General features: G+C 33.9%; 1 protein-coding gene across 1 annotated transcript; it reads right to left on the bottom strand.

The window, feature by feature from the left end:
* Positions 1 to 2,988: 2,988 nt before the first annotated feature.
* LOC145564726 (uncharacterized) lies at positions 2,989 to 6,599 on the bottom strand. The gene is made up of 11 exons (XM_081624944.1): positions 6,515 to 6,599; positions 6,308 to 6,384; positions 6,003 to 6,202; positions 5,132 to 5,430; positions 4,731 to 5,027; positions 4,225 to 4,463; positions 3,872 to 4,079; positions 3,783 to 3,790; positions 3,581 to 3,689; positions 3,329 to 3,448; positions 2,989 to 3,239 (listed from the first exon to the last, which is right to left on the bottom strand). Exons 1-11 carry the CDS (start codon positions 6,597 to 6,599, stop codon positions 2,989 to 2,991), a joined length of 1,893 nt encoding a protein of 630 aa, XP_081481070.1.
* Between the last annotated feature and the right edge of the window lie 13,280 nt (positions 6,600 to 19,879).

The raw sequence follows: 19,879 nt of genomic DNA, 5'->3' as shown, positions 1-19,879 counted from the left end.
GCTCCCAAGCACAGTACAATTGGCCTGGTTATCATACTCCGTGTGATCAAATTAAATCAAGTTATAGGACATTTAACATGTTCAACCAATGACCCTAGCCTTTTCTCAACCCATACTTGTTAAGACAATTCTGCTGCGTGCTTACGTTGTATTCACAGCTAAGCAATTGTCTTTTAGTATAAATCACTTCACATTTTTGGACAATGCACCAAGCAATGAGCTAAATGCAACTTATAATTATAGCAATGGTAGTGTATATATCCCATTACTAAGAGTAAACACAAAGGTTGCCCACAATCATTGTGGTTATCACTTATTTAATTAATTTCTCTATTTTCCACATCATTTATAATCATTTTTATACCCACTTTATAACCAATATAGCCTAATGGTTGACCATGGTTACATATCTTATCTCTCTTACTTTTACCTAACCCCACCACACAATCTCCCTCTTTCACTCAATGACCAAGCAAATTGGCCCTACTATTTCACTCAATAACTAAGCTTTATAACCTGGTTATTTCCACAACCAGGTTATTGCTTTTTATTCCCAAAAATCTCTCTCTCTTCATTTTTTAATTATTTTTTCACATTCTCTCTCCCAATAACCATCCTAAATGGTTAACGGTTGGCTATGCTCTAATGTTTTGTTTTTATTACTTATTTCCTTTCCTTTTATTTTTCTTACTCCGTATTTGAAATACTCAGAGATTCTACATACAAGTACTATATACGGAGTATAAAACAAATACAATACTCTACTGATTTAAAAAATATATTGTACAAGATAAAAAAAATAGGTAGTATAAATATGGTTGAGTTGTTTTAAAGGATGTTCACATTTACTGAACTAAACTGATTGGAGCTGAACTGAACTGAACTGATTAGAGCTGAACTGAACTGAACTGAGCTGAAATGAATATTTTATGAGAGAAGGAAATTGGAAGCTGACCTGAACTGAAATAAACAGAACTGAACTAATTTGAGCTGAATTGAACTGAACTGAACTGAAATGAAATTAAGCTAAAGTGAACATGCCCTTAGTGTGTACTCATATATAGTTTGTTGAATATCAATTTTGTCTTAGGTTTTTACAATATGTATATATGGATATTTAATCTTAGTTAATACGTATGTGTATTGAAAATGTGCAATAGATTAGACAAGAACAACATATATATACAGATAAAGAAATTTTTTTTTTCATTCAATTCAACTATGAGTATGGAATTCAAACTTATTATCCTATCTATTATTTCAACTCAAAAGAAAAACAACAGCTATATATATAAAAAAAAAAAAAAAATAATAATAATAATAATAATAATAATAATAATAAAAAAAAAAAAAAAGTAAACTTATTTAAAGCATGAGATTTAATAAATTAAATTAAAGATACGGAGAATTTCTTTTTGCAATGGTCACACTAGAGTTTGACGGCCTTTGGCAAAATGTTAACCCCTAAAAGAGGAAATATTTGGCGTACAAATAAAAGTAAAGATTTTCACCAATTTAGCCAAACAATAATAAAAGTGAACCATATTGTATGAGTAATTAAAGCAAATGCATTAATATGAATTATGAACCCTCCAACTATCACACACCCCCATCATCCACGGGTAAAAAATAGAGGGAAAAAGGGCTGAAATTAGGTGAAAGAATACAAATTAAGAGTCAAAGATAGAAATTACATTACATGTGATAATTATACGGAGTGACAAAAAACCAGGACTTACTGCAAGTTTTTCTGTTACCAAGTTTGTTCATCAATACTAATTCATATCAGATTCTGTAAAATCAGTGCATTGTAATGTTATAAATTAAATAAGGGATCTTAGAATTTGGTCAAGAAAAGTTGTTAAGCTTGGGTTTGATTCAAAGATTGGGATCGACCAACATTACTACATAGTCTACATTTACGGCTTTTATTACGTGTGTCGTTTAAGGTTATGCATACGGTTTCGTTTTGTTTTGAGATTGAAGAACATTACTACTATATTCACGGCTTTTATTCCATGTGTCCTTTAAGGTTATGCATATGGATTCGTTTCATTTTGACTTTCTTTTGTGTCGAGACTTTGAACACTTTTTAACAATGTCTTTATCAAATGTTATGAGCTTATGATGCATGTAATTGTACATGACATGATTTAATTGATCTTCAAGTAAACGGATGCATGTAATGTTGTAATGTACATGTCATGAATTAATTTTCCTTTAACAAAGGTTTTAGAGATTTGTAAAATACGGAGTAATAAATAGTCAATTACCTTATGTACTATATTACCTTTTTTTTTCTTTTTCTTTTTTTTTTTTTTTTTTTTGTGAAATAATGTACTAAATTACTAACGATAAGGCTTTGTTTGGTTATTCTCATTATGTCAAAATTATATTATGCTCATACAAACTTATACTCCTACTTTGCCTAAAATTATTTCAACTAATATTATTTTTTGTTTGAACTTAATTTTTACTTGTATGTATTTATTTAATCTAAAGTTAGATAATAAGTTGAAAATGAGATGAAACAAAAAAAATCCTAAGCGTAGGTCACAAGTACGTTTAAATCCCTTCACCCCATTTATAATTTGTATTGCCATTATATTGTGCCTCATTCAACACAAAAAAATAAAAAATAAAAAATAAATAAATAAAATAAAAATAAATAAATAAATAAATACACACACAAAAAAAAAAGGTATCATCGTATTCCAAACTTAATTGATCGTGTTTGGAAAAAAGCTAAAAGTTGAAGTCCTGAAAATGATTGTGCCAGCTGATGTTAACTAGCTGATTGTATTAACTGATTTGGCGAACTTATTTTATTAGCTGATTGTATAAAAGTATTTGGTAAATAGGTGATTGATTATGTAAAATGACCTATAAGCTAATTGTGGGGTTGGTAGTTGCTAAACTTTGTGAATACTCGGCCTACTTCTCATTAATTATGGAACCTCAATATATAGAGTACAAGCAAACCTAGAATTACCTTATCTTTGGTGACCTAGAACTTAGGAAACAATAACAAAGATAAACATAATCACCATAAACAAACTCTACCAAATATACTCTAATATCTTGGAAAATATATCCGCAATACCTCCCCTCAAGTTGGAGCACGGGAGTTAAAAGTGTCCAACTTGGATAAAGATGATCAATAAGTGACTTCCTAAGAGCCTTCGTGAAGATTTCAGCTAATTGAGAAGAAGTAGAAACATACGATGGAGAAATAAGACCTTCATTAATAGCATCACGAATGATGTGACAATCAATCTCAATGTGCTTTATCCGTTCATGAAAACAGGGTTATTTGCAATATGCAAACCAGACTGGTTATCACAAAACAACGGAATTGCCTTGGGATGAGTAATACCCATGCTCAACAACAAAGCTTTGAGCCATTTTAACTCACAAGTAGCCCCGGACATAGACCTATACCCTGCTTCTGCAGAGGACGTTGAAACAATAGGTTATTTCTTGGTCTTCCAAGAGATGGGAGAATGACCAAGAAACACAAGCCAACCTGTTAGTGAACGACGAGTCAATGGACACGCCGCCCAATCGGCATCACACTAACCTTGCAGAGACAACTCACTATCTGCACTTAACAAAATTCCTTGACCTGGGATACCTTTCAAGTACCGAACCACTCGCAGAGCTGCCTCCCAATGCTCGGTGCGAGGAGCCTATATAAATTGAGAAAGAATGTGAATAGAATATGCCAAGTTGGGTCGAGTGACCCCAAGATAAACCAATCATCCCACAAGCTTTCGACAAACCTTGGGATCTGAAAGTAAGTCGCCAGTAGCAAGACCCAATTTATGATTTTGTTCAATGGGTTAGCCACTTGGCTTTGCCCCTAACAAACCAGACTCGAAAATGATATCCAAAGTATACTTTCTTTGGCACAGAAACAAACCTCTCAAACTATGGGCAAATTCAATACCCAAAAAATACTTCAAAGAACCGAGATCCTTCATCTTGAAACAATCACTAAGATAAGCTTTGAAACCAACTAGTGCAACGGAATTGTTACCAGAAATAATAAGATCATCAACATACACCAAGACATTAATCTGAATTTTTCCTTTAGTATATGTAAACAGAATAATCAGAGTAAGATTGTAAAAAGCCGTACTTTTTCAGAGCTGTAGTCAATTTTGCAAACCAACATCGCGGAGCTTGTTTCAAGCCATACAACGACTTTCTCAAACGACACACCAGAGAAGGATCAGAACTCTCAAAACCAGGAGGCAATTTCATGTATACTTCCTCCTGATTGTCACCATGCAGAAAGGCATTATGGACATCCATCTGATGGAGTTCCCAATTTTTACAAGCTGCAATTGCAAGGAATGTCCGAACTGTGGTCATTCTCGCAACTAGAGCAAACGTTTCACCATAATCGATACCTTCCTGTTGATGATTCCCAAAAACAACCAAACGAGAATTGAGGCGTTCTATATCACCATTAGACAAAAACTTCGTCTTGTACACCCATTGACTCCCGAGAGCCTTTTTACCCGGTGAAAGATGCTCAAGAGTCTAAGTTCTATTGTCTTCTAGAGCTTGTATTTCCTTCTTTATAAAACAATGCCATCCCTCAGATTTCATGGCTTCCCATAACGACTTTGGATCATTACCACTTACAATTGCTGCAAGCAACTTACAATAATTCACAGAAAAATTGTCACAATTTATATAATATGCTAGAGGATAAGGAGTACCTGAAGGAGGAGTGGAAGACAGAGGAGAAGGCGACGAATTTTTAGCAAACACGAAATGAGTCACATAATCTCGAAATTTAACTGACGAAAACTTCTCACGATGACCACGGCCTAACAATGACGTGGTTTGCTGCTGGGCAGCCTCGGTGATGCTGCTATCTTGCGGCAAATGAAGCTGTTGCTCGCTGTCCGGGCTTGTTGCCACACCAGCGTGAGTGGCCTCCCCAATGCCCACTGGATTTCCAGCGGGTTGAACAGTCGCTGGGGGCTGCTGATGTATGGCCTCCCTAGCGCCCACTGGAATTCCAGCGAGGTTAACAGTGGTTGGGGGCTGCTGTTCTTCTTGGCGAGCTCTGCTGGGGAATTGGCAGCCTCGTCCCCTACCTGCTGCCCCTCATTACCACCCAAAAAATCTGCATACTCATCCCACGGTTCATACTCAATGAAATCATTATGAACCTCCCACTGTGACTCATAATCTTGGGAAACAACATTAACATCTTCCGGGAAACTAAACGGAAACATATTCTCAACGAACTTAACATCACGAGAAACAAAAAACACATTTGACTCAAGATCATATAATCTCCAACCCTTCTTCCCAAAAGGATACCCAACAAAAATACATTTTCGACTCCTACTTGCAAATTTATCACCAGCAGTTTTTTTTATTATGAGCAAAGCACAAACACCAAACGTCCTAATTGCATCAAACATAGAAGGTTTATTGAAAAGAATCTCAAATGGAGTTTTGTTTTGGAGTAAAGGAGTAGGAGTTCGATTGATTAAGTGAACCGCGGCAAGAATGCACTCACCCCAAAAATAAATGGGCAATTTGGCTTGAAATCTCAAAGCTCTACCACACTCAAAATGTGTATATGTTTTCTCTCAACCATTCCGTTTAGTTGAGGAGTGCCCACACGCGAGGTTTGTAAAATAATATCTGTTGTAGAGAAAAAATCATGTAAGCAATTAAATTCGGTACCATTGTCACTTTGCACAATCTTAATATTTTGAGAAAATTGTCTTTCTACCATAGTAACAAATGATAAAAACATACGAAACACCTCAGTTTTATCAATCAACAAATAAACCCAAACAAATCTATAATAATCATCAATAATTGTCAAAAAATAACGAGTCCCACATGACAAAACATGACGATGTGGACCCCATAAATGACAATGAACTTTCTCAAATATTCTAGATGTTTTATTATCACTCAAAGGAAAGCTATCTCTAGTATGTTTAGCACGCATACATACTTCACACCCCTTATCAAGACTCTCTTTACTACTAACAGTAGGAAGCAACTTAACTACTTTATCAGAAGGATGACCCATACGACGATGCCAAAGCTCCAAATTAGACCTTGCGTCAATAGCACCCACGTGATGCACGAAATCCGATTTGCTAAAATAGTACAATCCGTCCCTCCTAGCTCCCATTCCAATCAACTCCTTCGTTTGATCCTGTATAGCACACATATAAGAGTTAAATTGGACAATACAATTAAGTTAATCATTAAGCTGTGAAACAGAAAGTAAATTACAACTTAAATTAGGAACATAGAGCACCCCATTTAAAGTAATTTTGTCCGACAAACGAAGAGAACCGATGAGAGAAGTCAACACTGTTTCACCATTTGGTAACCCTACGAGACATTCAAAACTCTTTTTGTCAAAAAGCTAAAATTTTTCTCCTGTAACATGATGTGTGGCTCCTGTATCAATAATCTAAGAGGTATCAATTATTGAAACGATTTTCAAATATTTTGGTATTACCCATCAAACTTGTGATTGTCTGCCATTGTAAACTTGGAGACGAGTGCTCATTGTCTTGTGACAGTGGATTACTGCCGTCCAACATGGTTGACCGAAACATTTTTTTTTTTTGAAAAGATTAAAAAATTAACCTAGGCTCCGATACCATGCTAAACTTTGTGAATACTCGGCCTACTTCTCATTAATTATGGAACCTCAATATATAGAGTACAAGCAAACCTAGAATTACCTTGTCTTTGGTAACCTAGAAATTAGGAAACGGTAACAAAGATAAACATAATTACCATAAACAAACTCTATCAAATATACTCTAATATCTCGGAAAATATATCCGCAATAGTAGTTCATATAAGATTTTAAATTAAATGGGGGTATTAGTGTCATTTCACCATAAGAATTGAATAAGCTAATTGAAAAAGCTCCTACAAGGAACTTTTTAAAAAAGAGCTTATTTAGCGGATAAACTCTTTAAAAGCTTTCCACCAAACACTCTAAATTAGTTTATTTAATAATCAATAAGCTAATGTTGGTAAAATAAGCTAGTAAGCCAGTTCTCAAACACAGTCGATGTTTTTTTTTTTTTGGACAAAAAATGTTTTATTTTCCTCAAAAGTTTATCACCAACAAATACCACCCTTAATCCTTTAAAATTCATTTCCATAACCCTATTTATTGTTAATTACCAAACAAGCTAAGGCATCAATTTTTTGTGGTGATTTTTTTGGATATACTTAGGTGGATTAAGTTCTTGTTAACTTAATCTACTACTCCCTCCGTTTCATAATGTTAGTCCCATATGGAATCAATCACATAAAATAAGAAAAGAAATATATTTGGAATCTAACATTAAAATACAACATAATTCATGATTAGTTTACCTTATTTAACTTTTTTGATTTTTTATTAGGAAAGCACAAGTCATAATTGCATAAATTAAGGTAAATATTTCCTTACTTAGAGTTATGCCATCAATCCACAACCAATTAATTCCAAAAAAAACCAAGTTATAAATGAAATATATTCAATATGGATAGATCTTTTTGAAACGCCCAAAATAATATATGGGACTAATATTATGAAACAGAGGGAGTAGTATTTAGAAATCCTTAATAGGTCCAAACTCATTTATTTGGATTATATAGAAGTAATTGAACCTAGCCCACGAAACAAATTTTGAGCTACTGGAACAACTTTTTTTTTTTTTTTTTGAAAGCCCGGCACAACTTAATACAATTATTTGTTATTTTCACTTAATATCATGTAATTACTTCGTATAACATTCTTGTCGAAGTCTTCTAATTGAAAGGTGATAAACGGGCCTCAGCCACACCCGTCACAAACTGTCCACTTTATACGATCGAGGAGGTTCCACCTCAAAACCATATGACAACGAGGGGAGTAGCCCTTAGCCTTATAAAGTGGACACAACTTTCTTATTTCTTTAATGTGGGACACACATCCCATTACAAACTCTCACTTATAAACTCAATTAATGTGGGACAACACACCACTCACATGTGGGTTTTCTCATGGCCTCAACAAAAGGAACTAATACAATAACCCTTTTTTTAAAAAAAAATAAATTTATTTTTAGTTTATCACACAAAATAAGCTAAGCATTTCATGGCTTAATTTTAAAATTACATTTATCCATTAGTAGACACAAGTTGACTTCTAATTCAACATGAAATATTTACTTGTGAAATACTTGAAAGATTCAAATTCTAAATCACTAGAATGAATTTAAGAGTCTTCTTGAGCCAAGTTATTATACCATGCTAACTTAAGACTCTGGTTGGTAATTAGTTAATAGCTTATTGATATAACTAGTTGTATTAACCGATTTGACTATCTAGTTTAACTAGTTGATTGTAAATAACTAGTTTGTGAAAAAAGTGTTTGACAATGGTTATTAATTGTTACTTGTTTCAATGTATGTATTAACTAAAAAGCTAAATAATACTATCTCCGTTTTTTATTAGTTGACACGTTTTGACTTTAGCACTATTCACACACCTCCTTTTGACCATGTTTTGTGATTTATATGTGAAGAAAAATATAGTCAAGTGAGATCTTGTTAGATTCATCACAATGTATATGTTCAAAATATCAACTTTTTATAATTTTTGTTTATCGATAATTAAATATATTAATGATTGAATTTGTGCATTGACAAATGTGACTAAAGAAACGTGTCAACTAAAAAGAAACGGGGGAAGTAATATTTAATAAGCTAGTTTTAAAAAGCTCATATTTTTTTTCATAAAGATTTTTTAAACCTACTCCATCCGTTTGTTTTTAAATGCATCACTTTTCTTTTCTTTTATGAGTTTATTTTTTTTAAATGCATCACTTCTATATTTGGTAATTTCATTCTATATTTTATCATTTCTCTCTCTTGCTTTAAACCCCACTTAAATTATTTTATAATTTTTCTCTCTCATGTGATCCCTACTTAAATAATAATAATATCTATTCTCTCACATACTTTCTCTTTTATGATCCATATCTTACTTTTATTATAATAAATTATTCACCCATTCTCAATATTATATTTTTTTCTCCTAAAATTTTGTATATTACCAAGTGATGCATTTTTTAAGAAACACCGAGGGAGTAAAAAACTCTTTCAATGAACTAATTACATAATAGAGTTTTAATAAGCTAAAAGCTCTAAAAAAACATTTTATTAAACAAGACCTAATACGAAGTATTATGATAAACGAGTTTGGACCACACCCATTACAACTGTCCACTTTATACGATCAAGGAAGTTCCACCTCAAAACCATATGGCAATGAGGGGAGTAGCCCTTTAGCCTTATATTGTGGTGGTAACTCTTGAATTCTTTCAATGTGGGATTCCATTACCACTACATTCCTCCTTTTTAGTCTTTTAGTGTGGGACAAGAGAATGCTCACATGTGGGTTGTTCCTGGACGCAACATATTATTTAATATTTACTCCCTCTGTTTCCTTTTGATAGTCCCTGATGGACATTTTTCATGGGAATTAATAAACACAAATAAGAATAGTAAAAGTACTTTGAAAAAGTAAATTGACATTGGATATGCAAAAAAGTAGAGAGAGAAAGTAATAAAAGTACATGGAAAAACAAAATTTACATGGAAAAGTTAAATTTGCACAAATATTGTTGTAAATTGAAGGAAATTTTGGTAAAATATTAATATTAATGATTGTTGGAAAAAACAAATGGGGTGAACATTTTGAGACTAAAATTTGCCTACAAAGAACTTTTATTTAGGATGATGGAAGTATCATTTTTAAAGGTAAGAGCCTTATCAAGTGGTGGAGCGAGCCAATGCTCATAATAGTATAATCGGTTGTCGTACATTTAAATTACTACCATGCCCTAATAGCCTTAAAAAAGCAAAATCTACAGCAAGACAATTTGCGTGTAAGTTTGGTGAATGAAAAAGAAAGATAGAAACAGTAAAATAGCAGAAGATCAAGAGCCAAAAATTTGTCCATACTTAAGATTCGTCCTTCAACTTATGTCACTTTTTCGAAAGCAAAATTCATTCTGCAGAATTTAGCCAATAGAATAAAGAATCGAGTCAAGAAGCTAACTACACAACCAAAAAAAAAAAAAAAAGCAAGGGATTGAAGCTAAAATAGCTTTTGCAGTGCCATGCATAGTTGCATACCATTATATACAAGTACTTTATACTCTTACGAAAGAAGTGCCTTTTTTTTTTTACAATGGGTGGACTAAAATTTATATGATCCCAAGAAAGGTATACTTGTTAGCTGATCGAGTAATAATAATGCCTTGTTCAGACATTCCTTTTGTCTTTACAACTTGGTCCCTTCTTACTTCTTAGCTTCGAGACTCGAGATTCTTATGTGTGACCCTAGTCCCTTACTACATAACATTTCACTTTTTTTATAAGCTCATTTTATGCTTCTAATGTAAACAAACTTGATAACTTGGCCATTATTTGTACTTGGCCCTCTTGTCATAAGGATGTTGATTGCGAGATTTTGTTCTTTTAAACTTATTTTCAGGTCGATTTAGCTCGTGTTCAACTCATTTTTAAAGGACATGGCTAGAATACAGAGTATACCTCCTTAAGTACCCCTTACTACACACCATTTCAAATTAGCTTAGTCGCTTTTTGATGAATTGATTTGGCACCATAGTGCCCGTGCTCCTCATGTGGCTATGTGCAAATGTTATTAAAGAATCCAAAGAGAGTTCAATATTGTATTATATATGAGAATTTAACACAAGATGTAAACAACTTTCTACATTTTAATATGATGATTAAATCAAAATAGAACGAAAGGAGTATTCAGGACACGACTGTGCTACGAGCCTATAATAATTACTCAATGTCATTAATAAAGTGGATGAGTATGGGGGACTTGGGTAGGGCCTAGGGTAAAGCTTGACTATTGTTGAGCTCCCGAGGAGGGGGAAATCATTAGCTGCTACAAGCTAGTAATTCACAGTACATGGGCCCAGGGCCCATCAACACGTTTTATGTGGGCTTTAATTGGGTCATTCTAGTGTTTGTTCCCTTTCTAGCTTTGGACCTACCTTACACTCTTCCCGGCCCACGTTGGATATGTCGTAACCTTTACCCGCAAACTTTTTCTGTGACAATGACTAATCATCCAAACCCTCCTTTATTCAATTTTTACAACCACGTACTCTAAACAGTGTTAACTCACTTGCAACTACAATTATTTAAGAATTTTTATAAATGGTATAAAGTGAAAATGTAAAGTAAATAAAATTGGATGAAAATGAAAAGGTGGGAAGGATTTAAACTTTATGTATGTGGTTCAATAATAATTTAATTACGAAATGAATACAAGCTTACAAATCACAATATAGTGTAAGTATAATTAAATAACAATTGATATAAAATGTTTCAGTAAATTTTAATTATATAAGCTTACAACAGTTACAAGTCACAAACTTAGTCTTTTTAACAACTAAGAATCACAAAGGAAATAAACAAAAGTAATAAAACTATGTTAGTTACAAATCTGTAAACCATCTCTTGACGTGAAGCCACTCCCCTTAAATCAGCCGATATAACTGAAAACATTGCTCCATCTTCGTATTTTTTAGAACTTGTATACCAACATGTGTTTCGTTAACACACCAAATAAAAAATATTTATCAAAACAAATAAATACGAATTATATAATTACTTTTTAGAATAATTAAATCAAATTCTAAATTTCAATAGCTATGATCAAGCCCCAACTCCAATTACCAAACGCCCCTTAATGGGCTCACTAGCTTGCTTTTTAGCAACAATCATATTCTCCTTTAAAGCCTTCCTTGGATGTTCTTTTCCAATCTGAATCTTTTTACGGCCCATATTATGACAAGCTTTTAATGGGCCCGATCTTAGACTATTGGCCCAATCAAACCTTTTATGATCCAACTTAGAAGATTTATTATTCTTACCAAGTTGAACCCTGCCAATATTGTTGTTATCCCAAGGTTTCTTCTTAATTTCTTTTATTTCAACTTTGGTCCCTCCTTCCATCTTAATACTAATGTGGACCTCAGATAATGCCTTGATTTTGTTACTCTGTACTTGTTCATGAGAAGCATGCTTGTCCCTTTGGTGTTGGTATAGCCGATGAAGGCGGAGCGCGAGGCGATATATCTCTTCTTTGATTTCTCCCTCTAAATCTTTTTCTATGTCCATCTCTAGTTCTTTCTTGATAATTTCTTCTTGGGATATTTGGATGTTGTTGCCTTTGTGACTTTGCATTTTGTCTTTGCTTTGATTTTTTTGATGATCTCCTTATTGTTTCTTGGCTTTTATTTACTCTTCTTAAGCTGCATCAGTTACAAAAAAGGGAGTTAAATTTTACTGGGGTGCATAATTTTTAATTTCATAACACCTACTTTAACCCTTTGCATTCATATAGTTTTATCAAATGTGTTTAGTATGCCTTTATTTTAACATGGGAGTTGTGGGACCATTTAAATAAAGGCCCATAATTACAAAATATTTGACTATCTAGCTATGTGGATTCTCCACTAAATAGGAGTCTAGGTGTATATAATTCAGAAGTATACAATGCAATGTAATCACATATAGGTTTCACATATTACATGGAGTTACACAATGATGGGCCTTATACAAAATGATTCTCCATTAAATAGGAGTCTATAGAGCTCACATGCAAAATTTAAGAACGTGATGTTTACACAATTGCATCCGAATGTAAAATGAAAATTACATCGATTATTTTTATATTAGTGAATATCTCCCTTTTAATTGTTAAAAATAAGATCGGATAAAAGGTTATGTTGTAATCTTTAGAGATACCTAATTACAAAGTAAACATGTAATAATATAATGAAAGTTAAAAGGTACTCTATATAGCTTTTATTTCCTTAGTAACTACTGTATATACTTATTTCTTTCAAGCTCATGATTAGGCTAGTTCTTGTTAAAATTAATGTTTAAGCTAATGCTCTATTACTTATGACTTGACTATCTAGTTCTCTTTAGTCAAAATTTAAAAAGAGCTAAAATGGTACTCTTGTGTCGGCGCATGCACAAGACATGTCTTATGGTTCTCCTAACATGATCTCTAGAGAACCATTTGTGGTCGTCTCAGCCTTTGTGTAAAACATGCGTCACACACAAACACATAAAAACCAACAAATAAATTAAAGAAACAAAAAAACAAGGGTAGAAAGTTGAAAAGATGAGGAAAGCTATCATAGTATTATACCAGGAGAATGATCAACACAACATGAGCACCTTGGTGAACTCCATCTTGTTGCTATTATATTTGTTTAGCAAATATGATGAGTATTTTTGTAGGATAACTTTTAGTTAGTTGGACCACAACTTAAATACACCAATTGAATCAAAGAATTGATGTGACTTAAGAGCATGGAAGAAGCATGAAAATAATCAAATGAAAATGACTTAAAGTTTGGCTTACTTGAACTATATCATCATTTAAATTTGATTTATTCAAATTTAGGCGCCAAATATCTCTAGCTAAAATCATAGCTAGGAAGAAAATTACGAGACTAAGAACTAATAATGTTATAGTTGAGGAAGCAAATTGATAGAGTACTTAACTTTGAAGGAAAATACAACTGTACAAAGGGATTTTTATGGGTTTGGCCAGCCTTTGAAGCATAATATATCTTGCGTTACATGCATTTACATGCACATGGTTTCTGTATTTTGACAAATACATACTTGTATATCAATGTCATGTAATATAATAATGTAATGTTTTTTGTTTGAAGCTTTTAATTGTGAATGGCCTATGTATTTGAGCCAATGTTGAAACAGATTTGCTCATGTCGTCTATGTTTTGGGCCATGGACCCACTGATGGGCTTAATTTATTGGAGTACCTTGCTTTCAATTTCTTTCTCCTCAAATATTTTTATCTTTTCTTGAAGTAAAAGAATTAAGATAATTTAGAATTGTCACTATCTTTTTTACATAATTACAATCACAACATTTTATTTCTTGAATAAACATTTATTCACTGCATTATATATTAAATAAGATGTGATTTAGAGGAAAATTGGGTTTTAATTTTAACCGTTCTTACTTTATTTGAAATCTCATGCAATAAATTTAAACCTTATGTGTGATTATTTGATAATGATATATAATTTATACATGCTTCACATTTTATTGTTGGGGGGACATTTTATATAAGGGAGTGTTCTGTTCACCTTAAGAAATAAGTTTTAGGGTTAATCAAGTCTAATTAGAGCTAATCAAGTTCAATCATGTGTGCCTAAAAGTCAATAATATGACATGAAAATTAGGAATAGCTAGGTCTAATGTCTAATCAAGCTCAAGCACAATGGTTTTAATTCCTAATGTGATATGTGCAGTTGTTTGTGTATTTGTGGTAGGTGCAGTGCTTTCAACTTGGTATCATAGGTTTTCATGTTGGTTGTGCAATGATTTTAATTTCCGATATAAACGTGTTTTAACTTTCAATTAATCATGAGAATGATTTGACCTCCCCTTACATGTGACAACTTTTTATGTAGACATGTAGAGAAAGATATAAGTAAGTTAGATTTTGCCAAACTTACTATTTATTCTATTTCAAAGTGTGTGTCTTTCTCAATGATTAATTTGGATTCTACTAACTTATGTTCGAAGGAAATATAAATTTACAACTAGTTTGGATAATGAATAGGGGAGGAAAGAAGGGGAGGGAGGGGAAGAGGAGAGAAGGGAAAGAGAGGGAAGGGAAGAAATTGTGTTTTTCTTCCAAATCTCTTAAGAGCATATCCAATGGATGACCAAAAAATCTTGGTCATAGACTATTATATAATTTCTCTCTCTTTTCACTCATCCATGACCAAGTCACATGACCAACAATGACAAAAGACTCCCAATGGTTGCCCAAAATAACTTTGGTCATAATAGGAAATAATAAATAACAATTTCTCTCTCTTTTACACTTCCTTCCAATAGTATTTTGCCACCTGTCAACTATTATACTCATGACCAAAGCTTTGTCTTGGTCATTCCAATGATCAGGTCATCACCATCTCTCATCCTTTATTTTCTTTCATCCAAATTTTTAATACCAAAAGTTATTTCTCTCTCCTCATGACCAAATCATTGGTCATCCAATGGCCTCCCTCTTATAATAATTGTTGAAGACATTAATTTCTTACATTTTAATGTCAAGAAGCAAGGTTTTTTTTTTTCCTTCACATAAATAAGCAAGAACACAACTACACAAGAAGCAACAACATTGTGAGCATAGAAGAAAACTAAACTCAACTGCTATTTGTCGCTCCCAAATTACCAGGTAACGCTCCCTTTTTGACTTGAATGGACCACTATGCCCTTTATGCAATTTGGGTTATACAAAGGACCTTGTTCCCCATTTGGACACAATACATGAAACGGTCCCCTTACTTCACGACATTGTTGTCCCGAGCTTCCCAAAATTGGTCCCCACGACCTTGCAACCAAATCGGTCCCCACGACCACCTAAATTTTCTATTTTCAAAAATCGTTAAATTTTCCGACGGGTCTTGGGTCATGGACGGCGAGTGGAACATACGTACGCCGGAGAATGCGTCGGATCATTCTGTAAGTTTTTTTTTATTTTCGGTAATTAGGACATCCGCCTAAAATTTCCGGATGTCCTAGGTACATCCGCCTAAAATTTCCGGATGTACCATGGAACATCCGGAAATTTCAAGCGGAAGATGGGATCCGCCTAAAAAATCCGGATGTTCCATGGTACATCCGGAAATTTCAGGCGGATGTACCTAGGGACATCCGGAAATTTCAGGCGGATGTACCTAGGGACATCCGGAAATTTTAGGCGGATGTCCCTATTAATTTTTTTTTTTAAATGTTAAGTACGTTTATTAAGTTTTTTTTTATGTATTTTTTTTTCGTGGTCTTGTGATTATTGTTGTGATTTAGTATTTGATAATTAATGTAATTTTGTTGTATTAATATGATTATTAGTAATATGTTTATTTTTTGTTTCATTATTATTATTATTATTTATATTATTATTATTATTATTATTATTATTATTAGTAATATGTTGATATTATTGTTGTTGTTGTAGTTGATATTATTATTATTGTTGTTGCTGTTATTTTTATTGTTGTTGTTGTTGATATTGTTATTATTAATTAGTAGAAATATAATTTTAATATTAATATTAATAATATTATTATTATTATTATTATTGTTATTATTATTATTATTTATTAATTAATGTTATGGTCTTATAAATTGTTTTGTAGTTGTTGTTATAATTTTTTATTATCATTAATATTGTTATTGTTTTGTATTTGTTGTTATTATTATTAGTATTGTTATTAGTATTGTTATTATTATTATAATTATTATTATTATTATTATTATTATTAGTATTGTTTTTATTATTTTTATTATTTTAATTATAATTATTATTATTATTATTGTTTTTATTATTATTATTTTGACATAAAGCATGTTTTGTTTAATTTGTATAGGATATGGAATCTGAGGAAGGCGGTGACGGTGTGAATTATAGTGGGAATTTTGTCACCGATACGTTTTTTCCTACATTTGACGATGCTGTTACATGGGCTGATGGTGTTCCATAAAATTGGGATTTATATTGGTGAAATCGTCTTATAACAAAACCAGATATGGTCGGCCATATCGGTATTTGCGATGTGATCGGTCACGAAGGAGCAAGCCGAGAGATTTGGAGAACGTGATACGGAAGGACACCAAAACCAAAGCTAACGGTTGTCCATTCTACATCAAGATATATTATGATGTCAGCACCGAAAGTTGGAAGATCATTGCGAAAAATGATCACACCGGGACACATAACCACCCAATGATTGTGTACCCAGAGGGTCACCGTAAAGTGAGCGGATTAAGTCCGGGTGCAAAACAGGTTGTGCGGGACATGACAAAGTCCAAGGTTGCTCCCCGTAGCATCATGTCCACTATTGCCGAGCAATTTCCTGATGATCATCCAAACATCCGACACATTTACAATTCCCGAAATGACTTCAGGATGGAGATGTCCGAAGGAAGAGGAGTTGTTCAGCAATTTCTTCATCTGGCGAGAGAGAGTAAATACATTTACTGGTTCACGAACGATGATCACAACGTTTTGCAACATGCATTTATGGTGCACCCGATCATGGTCAACATACTCCGCACATACCCACGTGTCATAGGTATGGATTCTACTTACAAGACCAATCGATATAACATGCCTTTCTTTGAGATAGTAGGCGTGACACCGACAAACCAGAATTTTCTAGTTGGATATGTTTTCATGCGCGACGAGTGTTAGTCCGCTCAGGCAGGTTGCTTGTGACTCCTGGACCTGGAGATACCCGCGGGTGAGAAAACCTGTACAGCCACTGCATGTAACCGGGCGCAACCGAAGGAGCTGCAGCACTAAGCCTGGGTAGGGCACCTAAAACAACACTCTGAGATACCCCAGGGACAAACCTGTTCCACATCACAGCTGTCATCTCAGTCGGGAAGTCTACCCGATACATCTTCAAGTTAGTCGACCTCTTGGCCTTCTCTGGCCTGATGATCTCGCGGGGAATGCCTTGCACGAAACCAAGCTGGCGCACCACTCTATCAGGCATGTACGGCTCAATGATGTTACGGTACTGGATGCAGCCAATGAATAAAGTGGGGGGCACTCGTAATGCAGGATCAGCTCCGTACGGTAGCCAGTTCACCTCACGGTCAGTAAGCGCATCAATCCTAGTACGAAAAGCTAACAGGCGCTCCAGGTTCTTGCTAGGACATCCCGCTCCTACATCCCAAGCAGACGCACGAGGCATTTGAAGGTCCCGGGTCAAGGTACCCTGCTGTGGCCGAAAGCACGGAAAGTACTCGTAAATCCACGCTTGCAGAAGCGTGAGACAACCAGCAATCGAATCAGCACCTTTTCGTGATGCCGTGCACAGTTGCCGATACAAGTAGGTCAGTGCAGCTGTTCCCCAAGCATACTCGTTAATAGGGACATCCGTGTGACATAGCTCGTGGAGGAAGGAAGGATGCGTACGGTTACCACTCTTGTCTACAAACAGTGTACCTCCAAGCACTAACCACAAGTATGCATCAAGATGCTCACTAAAATCCCGGTCGACCGCCAATGTCGACTCAAAAATCTTATCAGTCAACACCCCACTACCCTGCCAAATGGTCTTTGTGCCGCAAACCTCAGACAGATCATCTGGAGTCATATCCATGGTGACCGAGCACTCGTCCCGTAACACGTCCGTGCTAGGAGTAGTGGACACCATATTGCCTGCAACCCGTAACCCAAGTATGTTGTACACGTCGTGCAGCAAGATCGTAATCTCCCCAAATGGCATGTGAAAGGTGTTCGTATCTGGCTGCCACCTCTCAACAAAAGCAGAAATCAACGGCCAATCAAGTCTCTTAAACATCAGGTCGGGCAAGTGAGACAACCAACTAGCATCAATCGCCGCAATGTCCTCCACAGATTGACGGCCTCGCCAAGTGAACATGTCAGAACATAACTTTGTCCTACTCAAACAGCGTAAAACACTACGCTCCTGCTCCATCCAGATATACCGTGCCACGTGACCGCCAAAACTAGGGATAACTGACCCATCCTCAGGCCCACCCGGCATCGGTTCCTGCACTAACCATGCCTCTGCATAGCTGAAAGTAGGCTGACTCGACCCACTACCAACAAATCTCCCAAACTGACCCCTATATACCATATGGAAATCCTGAGGGTCCTGTTCTTCATCCCGGTCACCAGCATGACTAGCCGAACATTCGTCTTCCTCGTCAGATATGGGTGCTCCACTTGCAGAGTACAAGGGCCGACTACTACCAGACTGTTGGTCTCTCGACCAACCACTAGTAGACCCGTATTGCTGCTGCTCGGGCTGAACCGGTGAAGATCGAGATGTCTGTCTCCTAACAGACGCATTCAGACGTCGTGATATTGCATGTCGAGCACCAGAACCCTCGATCTACATAAAATTAAAAAATAATCCGATTTTAGTAATAACAATAACAATAATCATAATAACCATAATAACAATAACAACAATAATAATAACAACAACAACAACAACAACAAATACAAATTAACAACAACAAATATAACCTTAACAACAACAATAACTAACAACAACAACAACAACAACAACAACAACAACAAATACAAATTAACAACAATAACAATAATAATAACACTAATATCAACAACTATAATACTAATCATAATTAAAAATATTAATAATAGTACTACTAATAACACTAATAATAATATTATTATAACAACAACAACAACAAAAAAAAAAAAAAAATTAAACAACAACAATAACCATAAAAACCCTAATATCAAATTAGTTTAATAATAATACTAATCATATTTTTAAAAATAATAACACTAATAATAATAATAATAATAATAATAACAATAATAATAATAATAATAATAATAATAATAATAATAATAATAATAATAATAATATCAACAATAATAATAACAATAATAATAATAATACTAACCATAACACTTCAAAATAACAACAAAAATAACAAAATCCAAAAAAAAAAAAAAACAAATTAACAACAACAACAATACCCTTAACATTAATAATAAAAACCTAATATCAACAAAATAATAAAAATTATCATATTTTTTAAAATAATTACATTACAAAATATAATAAGCACAATAATAACAACAACAATAATAATAATATCAACAATAATCACCATAACACTTCAAAATAACAAAAAAAAAACAAAATCCGAAAAAAAAATAAAATTAACAATTTTATTAACGGGCCAAAAAAAAAAAAAAAAAAATTGGAACATCCG

The sequence above is a fragment of the Chenopodium album genome, chromosome 10, assembly GCF_948465745.1.
Source record: "Chenopodium album chromosome 10, dcCheAlbu1.1, whole genome shotgun sequence".
Classification (NCBI taxonomy): Eukaryota; Viridiplantae; Streptophyta; class Magnoliopsida; order Caryophyllales; family Amaranthaceae; genus Chenopodium; species Chenopodium album.
This window is presented reverse-complemented; position numbering and strand designations above follow the sequence as displayed.

Bases quoted from the DNA above. Each gene is read 5' to 3' on its own strand.
- LOC145564726 (XM_081624944.1), bottom strand. From the start codon at position 6,599: ATGTTGGACGGCAGTAATCCACTGTCACAAGACAATGAGCACTCGTCT. The intron at 5,431-6,002 runs GTGTGAAGTATG...TGATGCAATTAG, and splicing joins AAAGAGAGTCTTGATAAGGG to GACGTTTGGTGTTTGTGCTT. The intron at 4,464-4,730 runs GTACTCCTTATC...ATGGTGATATAG, and splicing joins GTCTTCCACTCCTCCTTCAG to AACGCCTCAATTCTCGTTTG.